Raw genomic sequence first — 14,066 nt, forward strand, 5'->3', positions numbered from 1 at the left:
CTGTGGCAGCTGGGAACACTGCACATGTCCCGTAACGGGTGGTTCGCGATACCGGTATTTCCGCCATGCCGGTATGGGCTTTTTGGGCCTACTCCATGCCGCTATTAGCATTTCTGCATGGCTTGTGATGGACTCCTATTTCCACCATGCTGCTATTGCCGACATTAGGGGTCACGCGCCCGCAACCTTGCTGCTATTAGAGACGCTGTTCTTAGCGGTGCCGCTAATAGCGGATAGACCGGTCGTAATTAACAGTTGCGGTTAGCGATACTGGTAATCCTTTACCGGCATCGTTTTTCCCTTACCGCCTACCGTGTAATGAGGCTCTATGTATATACCATGATGCCATAACAATGAGACACAAATTATGTGATTGTTTCCCTTCTACCTACGCACACCCTATAGGAAAAAGGTGGGTGCAGTGCACACGTTGAATATCACAGTTGTAGATCACCACACACTGTGGCTGTTCCTGAGTCTGCATTGCCTGCTGTGATTTGCCTTTAGTGCACTGAGTCTCACACTATGCTATACATATAGCTATACATATAGCATAAAAATGCTTTTTATTTTACTCTGCAGCATCGTGGAGATGAGCATTCCAGCAAGTAAACATGGTGTAGTTTGGCAACATCGTGAAGTGTGAACCTAGAAAAGTTTCATTGCACACATTATGATTCCTATGGTACAAAGAGCAATCCATTAACGGTATGCTCATAAACTAAACCAATAAATCAATGTTCTCCACCTATTCAAAAATATGACATATTGCGAAAGCACTTGTTATCTTATTTGCATTAGCTTAGTATAATATACAATGCAATCTGTATTTCATCCTCCTTGCCGGCAATCAGGTTATTCCAAGAAAATCAGAGATTAGTACAACTGTATACCAAAGCAAAGGATACCAGTTAGTGTTGCAAAAGAGAGAGTAATGTAGTCCTCAAAATATATACATATAAATAACATCTAATTACCATGTGAGTGAAACCAAAGCAGAGATTAAAGCCCTGGCATTCATAACTTTATTTTTTAAATGTGTATTGTGGGTTGGTTTATAATTGAAACCTTTCAAATTAATACAAACACAAATAACACATTGTTATCCAAATTTGCATATATTCAAATATTTTCTTCCGATCAGTTAAGGCAATTGACCAATATTAGTTTTTCTTAAATCAATTTATATGGGCGCAATCATGCTCTTTCCTTGATACCGCAGTTTTTCATGTTAAAATCATCAATTACAGTGCAGAATGCTTACACTAACATTATACAATCATAGTATATGCGAGATCACACATTTATAACATTCTCATACTTTATGCTTTCATCTATTTATCTTCCATCTAGGTTTCTATTATAAGGGTATTTGTATATTAATACAAATAAAGTGCATGGTGCAGCCTATATGCCATATGTCACTGACAATACTGGGGTAACTTCCCTCATAATCTACACTTAATAAACCTTATCCCCCTAAAAAGCAAACATCTCAACACCCAGCCTACCTAGTAGAAAGAATACACCAGGCTCCAGTCTACAGACCAAAACGTGACCAATACTCTCACCTACTCTCAGTCCCAGCATTCAACAGAGCCAAAGCCGGCGGCACCAGCTTTGAAGTACTAGCCCCAAAAGCCTGGAATGCTCTTACGCTTCTGCAGACCTCCAGGCATCTATATTCTCTTTCCATTTTGCTTTAAAAATTCTTCTTAAACTGTGTGGGAGAATACACGTGAATATTGTATTGCAGCTGAACCTACCCGATCCAGGTTTGGTATATGAAACCGAGATATCTGAAGGGAAGGAGCAGGTGACCCCTGAGGCCCCAGTAAAACATTGGGGTATCTGAACCACCTATTGAAGAACAAAGGATATACCTCACTAAGAAACAACACAGGATGGCTAAGAGAACAGCATTGAAAGATGTGCTGGTAGAGGTGGCATCCCCGCTGCCTAATACGGCCAACCCACAGCAAAAATCGAGAAAGGCCCGGAAAAGAGTTCTCAAGGCCAAGAAACAGAAAATAAAGAGTCTGGGGATGCTAACAAGTTGGATCCTACCAGAAGAATCCAATGAAATATCAATTGTTAGTAATGATAGCCAAGACTCTGCTCTCTCTGATAATCCCATTACTATAGACAATCAATTCTCTACCCCCAAAGGTGTATCTGAAGAAGTAGACAATAGAGTACTGACTCTGACATGGAAAGTGTGGCAGAATCAAGGGAGGAAAACAGAGAAGAGAGGAAAATAAGATCTGTATAGTGAAGAACCTCAACTGGAGGCAAGTGGCTGCCGCGGGGGGCTGTGCTTGCCAAACTGCACTTAATACCGCAATTGAGAGTAACTCTGTCCAAGAGTCTCTGCATTCCTTGAACCCTAATGTGACCACACTACACTGTAATGTATTGGCCTTTGCACAACTTATATAGAAACACAGGAGCAGCTTAGCCCAGGTGGGGCTGGGGGTGGATGTTAACCCCGATGATGATGATCCGTTGATAACTGTGAAGTCCAAGACCTTTAAGGCTAATAAAAATTCTAAACCCCCACTCACTACGGGGAAACATGTACAAATGAGCGATATTCAGAATACCCTAAAGTGGTTATCAGATGCCTTACCCTTGGTTATGAATAAGCCCTGAATTTGCTTACTGCTGACTTGGAATATTAGGGGTTTTAAACATTTTACTGCAAAGAACGGTTCACTACCACTCATCATGAAACATTCACTCTTTATGCTACAAGAAACTTTGTTACCCACCCATATTGTAATTGTTGTTTTTTTGTCATACCATACCACGGCCAAAAAAGGTCAGTTTGGAAGACCGTATGGAGGACTAATGATTGGGGTGGAAAAGTCAATAGTATCCAGAGAAATCCCCACTGAATTTGAGGACAATATTAATATGGTGGAGGTGGTTATATCTATGAATGACAATTGGGTAAAACTGTTATTGGTTAATCTATATAACCCCCATGACGCGACGCCAGAGAACGAATTCAAGATTATTTGCATGATTTGTTGAGTGGTTGGAAAAGTGAAATGAAAAGCAATTTTGTTATACTTGCTGGTGATCTTAACTGCCAAATCAAAGGGAGAGATGGAACCACCAACAACAAGTCTCTACACCCGCTCCTGCTTATGCAACATAACCATAATGATGAGGAAGGGGAGAAATGGTTATGTTTCCTAAACAGTTGGGACCTTGAAATCATCAATGGGCGAACGCTTAGCGACCGCATGGGGAAATATACCTGGAGGGCTGGGGGAGCCTGTCGCACTCTTGATTATGTCTTTACCAGTGCCGAAGTGGCATCTTTGGTCAAAGATATGAAGGTTTTAGATAATGGGCCTCATCACGAGTTTAGCGGTAGCCCTTAAATCCAGCGGTAGCGCTATTACGGCCGGATTTAAGGGTCCACCAAATCAGGGCTTCAGCAGATTTCTTCCCAGCTCTGAACTGGGGGAAATCCGCCGAAAATTCGCGCTCATACTGCCGGCAGGAAATCCGCCGGCAGTATGAGTGGGAAATTTCCCCATTGAGCCCAATGGGGAATGGGGCATTCCCGAATGGGCTCAATGGGGAATGGGGATTTCCAAATCCGCCAAACCCATGATCCGGTGCTAATAGCGCCGGTGGGCTTGGCGGTAGGGCAGATAGCGCAAGCGCTATTAGCGCCAGCGTTACTGCTCAACTCGTGATGAGGCCCTGAGTGACCATGAAGTTCTGAGTGTTAGTCTTGAAAGCATTACTGACCTATCTGAGGCTACACTGACTGGCAACACTCTTGTTAATCATGCAGCCACACATTTAGTGTGGTCTGAAAAGAACAGCATAAGAGCTATCCAGGACAGTGGAGACTGGGACATAAGGTACTAAAATCTGTTCAATATCATGTCACTTGAGGACTTGTAAGGATGGATATATACCTTTACGTGCAAACATGCTACTAAAAAGTCATTACTCACCATCAGGGATCCGGGTCTGACTCCGATCTATGATAAAGGGATAAGAGATGACAAACGCACGCTCAGAGGCAAAATACGTAAAAGCAGGACCACTACTAGATCCTTGATTGCAGCCCATAGCAAGATAAGAGAATTGAAGAACCAATACAGGTCCTGGTCTAAACAATGAAAAAGAACAAAAAAACTTGAATGTTGGCAAAAGACTGTTAAAGTTATTTGCTCTAGAAACACCCAAAACATCTGGGCTCTGCTGGGGGAGTTGAGGGGGAGTAGGGTAACCCTACACATTAACCCCATAAATGCTGAGGAATGGGTGGGGTACCTTGAGAGGCGTAATGGAAAAACAGAGGAGATTATTGAAGTATCTCCTATAGTCAAGCACATCCTGCCTCAATTTCCAGTAAGTTTGGCAGAACTTTTAGATAAAATATCCAAACTTAAAGCCTCCCATGATTCGGGGCCTAACGGTCTCTCGAATACGGTTATGAAAAATAGTCCAATTTTTTGGGCAAATTTACTGAAAATTCTCTTTGAAAAGGTCCTCAAAGAAGGGAGAATCCTTGAGACTTGGCAGACTGCAATATTAGTCCCGGTATTCAAAAAAGGGAACAGATTGGATCCGGGAAACTATATACTATTGTCTATGTTGGATTGCTTTGGTAAATTGTTTTCCTCTTTATTATTGCAGAAATTACAAATTTGGGCCGATGAAATAGGTGTTCTGGGTCATTTTCAAAGCGGATTCAGAGCCGGATATTCGACCAATTTGTTAATCATGAATAATTTAAGAGATAAAGCTTTACAACCAAATAACCCACCACTGTATGCACTATATATTGATTCCAAGGCAGCCTTTGATGCTGTCAATAGGGAGAAGTTGTGGAGGAAGTTGATAGGAATGGCGTGCCCTGAGGGGCTGCTCTATTACATACAGCTTCTACATTGTAACACCACAGTGCAGCTGAGGTTAGATGGAAGTGGAACTATCACTAGACCCATAAAACAATTTAGGGGGTGAAGCAGGGATGTGTTATTGCACCAACACTGTACAATTTGTATCAAGCATCCCTGACTTCATCCGAGATGTGCATAACTGTCCCCCGAAACTTGGCACCCAGCACTGTTTAGTATTGGCTTATGCGGATGATTTGGTCATCTTTGACCACACATTCTGCAGACTATTACGATCGGTGGAGCGGCTCTGGGAATATGCTGAACTAAATGATTTAGTAATAAATCATAATAAAACAGAACTAATTCTCTATACCCACGGTAAAATTAGCCGCCCCCGTATGAACATTAGAGGTCTTAAAATCCAATACACTGACTCCTATAAATATCTGGGAGTGGAATTTGACTCTAAAAGAAACTTCAATTCCTGTTTTCAAAACTGTAAAATACAAGATGCCCAATTGACTGCTATAATCTGCCAATTCTCCCGTAATCAGAGCGGATATTCCATTTGGGCTGCTCGCCAATTATATATCCAATGTCTTGTGCCCATGGTAATATATGGGTTAGAGACCTTGGTTAATACTAATCTAGATTGGCTTCAGATAACAGAGGGCAAGTTTTGGCAGAAACCTTTGGGATTACCGCAAGGCATACCGATGGCAATTCTGAGACTAGAACTTGGTTTGTTCTCCTTGAAATCTATGGTGTTAAAGAAGAGAAGGGAACTCTTTATTAAAATACATACAAACTCTACCAATTTGCTGCTGGTGACTGTGAGAGAGGATATCAGTGGGAACAAACTGGCTAAGTTTATGGTAGAAATGACCACACTATTTAAGACAATAGGATGGATACCTAACTGGGATAATAACTTTGAACACTTGAAATATCAGCTGGGGGAGCGGTTAAAGTTATGGGACTGGCAAAGCAACTTTGAACATCTAGAAGGCCTAATTATTTATGAATTTATATCTCATCTTCTACATTCATACAAAAGGTCCCAAGGGTATTTAAATCTGTGTCCATCTGATAATTTAAGGTGTTTCATATTGTTATTGCGCATCAATCATCTTCCGGTGTTAATGGTGACTGGCCCTGAACGTGCAATACCTAAAACAGATCTGTAAAAATAATGCTTCACCTGAAACTGCCAGACATGTTCTTATGTTATGCCCAATGCTGAGTTTATCTTATATTAAACATTACAGCAGTTACGTCCATAATTTGAACTATATTAAGGAAGAGGAGTTTTGGTATATGTGTATAAACACATTGAATGCTAGTCTCCACCTGGCACTATATAGAGTATGGTGTATGGCCAACAAAAGATTGAATGACAGTAATCTACTAACCCACCAAGGCCAATGAACTGATGCCTCTGATTAGAAATAACTTTCGCTCCAGGGGCTGAGTCCAGTTTCCTATCTATTGAGTGAAAGTAGCAAAAGATTTAATAAGAGTTTAGTGTTTGGATAGTATTTGTTTTCTTCTGCATGTTTGGTAGATATTCATTCGTTTATCTATTTGTTTAGCAGTTCTCTTCATTTTAGAGGTAGTGACTTATTTTATATGGGACAAGAAATATGTTCTTTTCATGAGTTTATTTAGATGTTTAAGATGATGAAGCTGGGTATTAAGGAATGATTAATTGTGTATATTTGTTGGATTATGTGTAAAGTTTTTGTTTATAAAACTATATCACATTAAATCAAATAAAATAAAATAAAATAATGGACAGTTGCAATGACATTTCACTACCAGGCAAGTGAAACCAAAGCAGAGATGAAGACACTGGCATTCCTACACTTGATATGTGTAAATACCCAACACATGCACTATATCTTACTTATCAATTTCAGTTAACACTTCATGTACGGTGCTGCTCATCCATAGGTGATAATCACTACTCACTCTTGATGTGTCCTTGTTATAATAATTCCACACTCCCAAACATCTTGTTTGGTGCATCTAAGTCACGTTATGAGCCCTGTTGGCCAAGTTCTCCCTTGGCAATAGGCAGGGTTGAACAAAGCTAGGTAGTCATTTAAACTCCTTTATTTATTGCCCAAAAAAGGTTGTGTCATTCACACATTTCACCGCTACTCTAGCCTAAAGCATTTGGCACGCAGGAGATGCTTAGGGATTTGCCACGTAGCCAAACACCTACGCCTCTCCTTGTCATTCAACAAGGCCTGCAGATGTATGTTCTATCCACACTAGGACCTGAGCAGCACTGTAAGAAGCGGTTGGCAAGTGTGAATGTATAAACCAAGCTTACACTAGCCATACATCTCCACACCCCACTAGGAATTATAATTGTTTCTTTCGTTCCTTGGTTTTCCTTGGAATGTACACAGGTGGACTCCCATAAATAAAACAGGGTGAAAACTAAATAACTTTATAATATTTTTCTGCCTATAGGGATAGAATTCATGTCCTGTGATATTTAGAATTGTTTTGTTTAAATGTAAAGTCTTTTTTTCAGTGGTTTGTCCTTTTGAATTGTTTAATTTTTTGTATATTTTCTTTACTTTACCTGTTTCCAATTATTATTGTTTTTTTACGGTGCATGATTTATTCTGATGCCGTTAACATGATTATAATGTTATGTATTCAAAATTGAACCTGCTTCCAGATAATATTTTGTTAAATGACATTGAGGCTCATGCACAAAAGATTGTTTTATGTTTTTCATTAAAATAACGAGAAATACTAATTTTTGTATGATCAAGATTCTGCATTGTGTCAAATGTATATCTTCAAAGCAATGATCTTCTGATAACATTAATGACATAATTATATGCAAAGAAGAGGTTAAACACACATAACTTAGGAGCAATAGATTTAGTCTGTGGTAACCCTTGCTTAAAACAGTTTAACACACAAACTGAGGTTAGAGAAAATAAGGTGAGCATCGGTAATGGATATACCGCATCACCATTACTTTATTCCCTGTGGGGACACAATTTTGTGATTTTTGTTGCATTCTTTCCCCAGTCTCCCACAGAGTAGGGGTTTCACCCTTCAGTATATCTATCCACACTAATGGCAGGTGTATTGGGCTGACAGTAGTTTCATATGAGCTCAGGCAGGCATCATTGCGTAAGCATGAGTGAAATAGAGTTTAGAGCTGTGCCTGGAAAGCAAGCAACTCTAGAAGCTGTGGCTTTGATCCTTAACAACAACAATCTTATAATATACCTTTCTGCTCCTGCTTTTATCAATTATGATAATTGGTTGTGCAATATAATCAGCCTTTTGAATTTTCAGTACTGTACACTTATTTTTGGGAGGTTATTGGACAAGAAAATACCAATAGCATACCACTGACACAAACATAACATGTGCATGATTGAGATTTTCTTTGTGCTTAGTCATTTAACAAAATATAAAAGGATGGCTACAATACATTGAATACATTTTTTTTAAATATAAACATAGCACAGTAGATATGCAGATTTGGGAAGGCCCTCGGTATTCTAGAGAACGGGCAGCACCCAGCTTCATCATTTATAAGAGAACAATGTCTTGATGGGTACTGGCTAACGTAGACACTGTAATTCCTGCATTGGTCAAATTGCTGCATGATTTGGTCAAAATGGACACTGCATTTCAAAACTTGAAGGCCCCGTGAAGAAAGCCAGCACTCTTGTCCCTTGTTTTTGTGCAGCTCTGCCTCTCTGCGCATTACTAATCATAATTCTTTATATGGAGGATGTTGTCATATATGTGGCTGTAAATTGTAAGGTGATGGGAGGCTGTTTTTACTGACTCCTGTATACTAACTTTGCCAATCTCTTCTTTTTTATGTCTTTAAGTCCACCATCTACTCTCCAGTTCAGGTGCGGCTCTTGTGAATCCCCCCACCCCCCAAGCAACATTCAAGGTTACTTTGCCATTGCAGTGAATACCTATATATATATATATATATATATATATATATATATATATATATACACACACAATTCCCTTTTTACAATAATAAACATTTGCTGTTGATGCAAATATAGATTCCCACCAGCCCTCTCAGGCAACAGGCGTTTTTCACGAAAACTCTGGTTTTCTCGTAGTTGACCCTCACCAGCTTTTTCTCTCCCCTCCTACCTTACACTAGATACAATGAAAATCTTTGAAACCAGCAATAGTCCCGAAGTCCATGCTTACATTGAGGTCCACTCTCGTTTCCCTCATACTAGCATGGCAATTTGCATTTTAATTGCATCCAAGGTAGATAAGGATGGCTTCATTGCAGGGCGTTTCAATCAAATAAAGAGAATTGTAGCTAATTTGGAGGACATTTTAGGTTATAACAGTTTAAATTTAAAACAAGACCAAAGGCTCAGAGGGTTCAACCCGGAAATCACGCTGATCTCTTTGTCTTCAAAGCCCCTATTAATTCCACTACTCAGATAGCAATGACCTGGTTATGAAGCTTGAACAAACATGATTTCCCAACGAGGGAAAAACCATTCTAACAGGATTCTCAAGTTGCATAAGACTGTATTTTGGTTAAAATTTAAATAGTTATTCTGTGCAACAGTACATATTTTTGTTATTTTTTTGTTTTAATTGCAGGTCTTTTCATGCGATGTTAGGTCATGACAGTTTACATTGAACAGAGAAGCTCCACACTTTCTTAATTTTATTCGTTCGCTACCCTGCCACCAGCACTCCAATGATTTCAGGCAATGGTGAGTGCAATTGCTATTTTTTGACTGTTACCAGAGCAGCCATCAATGGGACTTTGTGCTTGCTTTGCATCCCAAGTAGACAGGGAAGGCTTCTCTCCAGGGTGTTTCAATCAAACAAATAGGGTGCTCTAATTGTAAATTATGGTCCACAACATTTGGTTTTCTACTTTTGCTTTTATCATTTTCAAATGCTTCTTTTGTTGCAACCAAATGTAGTTTTAGGCTGTAGGGTAGAGGTTTTGGAGCAGTATATTTTCTAATCAAATCAACCATGCATAGGGCCAATGCCACATCAACAAATGCTGTGAGAGTTCAATGATGGGCTTGCATTATTGCAGCAACTTAGAAGGTGTCCCTTACCCCGCTGAAAAGCGACACCTATGTGGAACTGAGTCAATACCGGGACCAACACTTCAGGGGGAACAGATATGATCAGGAAAGGGTTCTTAAATGCAGCACCACACTATATGTTGGAAATCTTTCCTTCTACACAACTGAAGAACACATTTATGAACTCTTCAGCAAAAGTGGAGATGTCAAGAAAATAGTTATGGGATTGGACAAAATTAAGAAGACAGCTTGTGGATTCTGTTTTGTGGAATATTATTTAAGAGGTGATGCAGAAAACTGTATGCGGTACATCAATGGTACACGGCTGGATGATCGAATCATCCGGACTGATTGGGATGCTGACTTCAAAGAAGGAAGGCAGTTTGGCCGTGGGAGATCTGGTGGCCAGGTCCGGGATGAGTATCGCCAGGATTATGATGCTGGAAGAGGTGGTTATGGCAAAGTTGTCCAACCTTTGTGACAATGAATCAGCGTGGCAAATTCAAAATGTTATTACAGATTGGAAAGGTTGCGCCTTAAATAGTTCAATAACGTGTAGCCTATAATCTGCCATGATTGTTCGTATAGTTAGTAGCCAATGTTAATAAAGGGGGAGGGGAATTGCAGGTTTAATTTTGACATACTTGCATTTGGTTACCTCCAAATGAGTACATAATTTATGACGTTCAGAACCAATATGGCTATTTTCTGTTCTCTCCCATGTAAACGTCTTTATTTTTAAAAACACTGCTAAGTGGTTTCAAACATGCTTACTGATTCAGAGTTTGTGTACAGAGCTGTAATAACTAATATGTTTGTAGCAATCATAATGTGCCAACTACTGCTACCAATCCTGTACCCCCTGTAACTAAGTTCCTGCAAGTAACAGCGCCACAATGCCCCTGGGCTGTCTGCGCGCTATATAAATATAAATAAATAAATAAAAGGTTGTCACTACAATTTCAAGAAATGATAACAAATAAAACAGAGCAACGGGGAGAGTTATGAACCTAGCTCCGAGGGCTGCTGAAAACAATTGTTTTATATTGCTAAGTGGTGAAAAAACACTGTCAAGACCACAAGGCAATGTAAGAGACTGCAACCTTAGACACAAGAACAGAGTATCTGTCTTAACGTCCGTGCAGAACCTACCGTTCACTCCATACCTGGAATGTCACCCAATACAAACTGAACCCAACTAATGGGACCTGAGGAGTACATAGAGCGGAGCGTGAAACATCTGTTGGATGAAGTATAGCACTTGGCTGACACAAGAATATGTACGTACATATGAATTGGATAAATGGCACAAAGATAACAATGTGTCTTTTGAACACTCTAGACGACTGAAACCAATTGGACACATAACATTTTGGCCCAATTAACCTAACGAATAATTTGCTTTACCAATTATGCCTCTACATTGTCCATACCTGGAATGGTTCAATGAGAATAAGTAAATCCCTGACAGCATCTACACTTTGAAAACCTCCTGGTTTGGTTTAATGAGAATAACCAAACCTCCTTTGCACATACTTATAATTTTTGTAAATCTTTATAAGTAAACTAGATGTTAAGGAGGTGGTGGTACATTCTTCTCTATACAATTATTTGGTATCGTTTTTTAATTTGTACTTTTCCAATATGTTAATAAAACAATAGCTCACATTTTTATCAAAAACTGTGTTATAACTGTAGGCATTTTAGATCATGACAGTTAACGTAAAAGACAAATATTAAATGGGTAAAAAAATAAATTTTTAAAAAACTCTGAGTGCTGACAGTGAGGTTGAAACCCACCCAATAGTGGTACTCCAATATTTCAAAATAGAGTGGCCAATCCTCAACAGTACCAGTGCCTAGCTTGAGAAGCATGTACAAGGCAGTAAAGGATTAAAAGCAGATGATACACAAGCAGCAGCCAGTCACTATCACATTCCTGTTCCTATTTATTAAAGGAATTCTATTAATTCTTAATAAAGTATCCAAATCTTAATTGATGTACTGATTCAAACAGTGCTGTCCCACATACTAAAAGTAAGACAGGAGGGAGTAAGTGATTGACTCTATTTTATTTAAGATGTAAAATATTATTTTGTACAACTCAGCCAATAAACACCTATTAGTTGAAACATTATTCTGTTAATACTCTTATTAAAAACAGTTGCTAATATAATCTTGTGGCTTTGATAAATGATGGCCTTTACTGCCGGGAAGTGCAGTAGATAGTTTTCATCGGTCATAGTGAGGGCCATAAACCCCCTTCCGAGAAGGCAGAGGTACAGTTATTGAGCTTCATGCCACCCCTCCACACCTGCCCACGGCACCACATTGAAGCACATGCTATAGATTAAATCTTTGCTCTTCTGGATGTTACTCTCCCAGCCATTTCATGAGTCTAGGATTAGTGAGCCACTGGATGAGCTCTGCACAAGCACTAAGGCATCTCTGGAGCAGGATGGACTGAGGACGTGAGCAATGACCTCCCGCTGGAATGCTTCTCCTTCCTTGCCAACCAACAACATTCCCTCATTCACAAACCCTTGCCAAACCTGGTCCATACCCACACGGGGACACAAATCGAAGGATGTCTTCTTTTCCCTTTAATCATGATCTCCATTTGTACAGTTGGAGTTTGAGTGCTAGTCATGTAACCGTATTGCTAAATTCCCTCACACCCTGGGAACAGGGCCTTGTTGGGATGTCTTTACTTGGGCTATTACTGCTGAAGTTGAAGTTTTTTCTGGTGCCTATGATAGAGTATTGGGCAGCCTCCTTCTCTTCCCTCTGCACATGGTGTACTTGATGCAGAACGTGGTGTTGTGCCTGCTGCGGCCCCCACGGGCTAAGGAAATAAACAGAGACAAAGTGTTCATCACAGGTGGGGGCTGTGGCTGGCATCAGACAGTACCTGGCCCACAGGCTCACCAGGCACATGGCAAAAGAAGCTAATTTCATGCGGTCTCACTGAGAAGTGCCAAACAACCTGAGAGGAGGTAAAGATGATGGGCACAGTTCGTTGCTATTTCCTATGCGATATGGGTAATCAGAAGGAAGTGTACCGTAAGCCGAAGGCTGGCCATGAATATGTTGATGATGTCACTCGTAAACGTACTGGTAAACAATGCAGAAGTGGTTCATGGGAAGAGTCTGATGGACAGTGATGAATAGACACTTTTAAAATCCCAACATATAAACACCCTTGGGCATTTCTGGACACAAAAGTCTTCTTACCATGGATGATCTAACTTCAAAATGGCCACATTATGCGTTTGAACTCTGTTGTTGCATTGTCTTGAATTCCTGGTGCCATTGACTACTGCACTTCAAAGGCTTCCTCCTTTTCCTTCAGGAAGAGTCCTACATTAGGGCTGTTGGACTGCCCTGATGTCCACACCAAAACAGTCTTGCCATTCCACACAGCATATAAATGTTTCAAGACATGAAAATCAGGTTTGCCAACTTGACCCCTGAAGCCCAAGACAGTGGCCTGGAAAACTGTGAAAGCAGTAACATAAAACCAGGCCAATGCATACATTTGTTGTCTTGAAAAGCCATCTCGGAAAAGATTACAAATTGACTCACTGGATAGCTCTCCACTGCCTCATGCTAAACCCTTCGAAAACTGAAGTCATCTTTCTTCTAGCTTCCAATGCCAACCCTCCCCTCACCTGTCCTACCTCCTTCCCTCCTAACATGCTTGCTCCCTCACCCATGGCTCACATTCCTGGGGTCCTCTTTGATAGCAAACTGCACCTGTAAAAATGATCACTACCACTGCCTCTGTTGCTCATACTAACATCCTCAACATTCTGAAAATGTGTTCTTTTCTTAATAACCACTCTACAAAAACTCTAATCTCCAATCACATACAGAGCACATTTGACTAATGCTCAAGCATACTCCTTGGCCTTCCTATCTACTCCTTTCTCTCTCTAGACAATGGGCCCCATTACACGTTAGGCAGCTGCGGAATGAACGGTACCGGTAAGGGACCGGCACCGTTCATTCCGGGCGGCTCTATTACGAGGTCTGCAGGGGGTGCCGCTCTGGAACACCTGGTCAGACCAGGCGTCCTTAGCAGGACCCGCTAGCAGACCAAGATGCTAAC

At 40.4% G+C, this 14,066-nt stretch overlaps 2 protein-coding genes and 1 pseudogene across 3 annotated transcripts in view; 2 read left to right on the plus strand and 1 right to left on the minus strand.

Annotated features, from left to right (window-relative positions):
• Positions 1-14,066, minus strand: part of ARID5B (AT-rich interaction domain 5B) — a 654,996-nt gene that overhangs the window by 297,336 nt on the left and 343,594 nt on the right. The gene's annotated exons all lie outside the window — the stretch shown is intronic.
• On the plus strand, positions 10,035-10,693 carry LOC138473753 (nuclear cap-binding protein subunit 2). The gene has a single exon (XM_069612200.1). It carries the CDS (start codon positions 10,176-10,178, stop codon positions 10,434-10,436), a length of 261 nt encoding a protein of 86 aa, XP_069468301.1. The 5' UTR covers positions 10,035-10,175; the 3' UTR covers positions 10,437-10,693.
• LOC138473511 (short-chain dehydrogenase/reductase 3 pseudogene) lies at positions 12,961-13,584 on the plus strand (annotated as a pseudogene).

Source organism: Ambystoma mexicanum, chromosome 8 (assembly GCF_040938575.1).
Source record: "Ambystoma mexicanum isolate Mex_15411 chromosome 8, UKY_AmexF1_1, whole genome shotgun sequence".
Classification (NCBI taxonomy): domain Eukaryota; kingdom Metazoa; phylum Chordata; class Amphibia; order Caudata; family Ambystomatidae; genus Ambystoma; species Ambystoma mexicanum.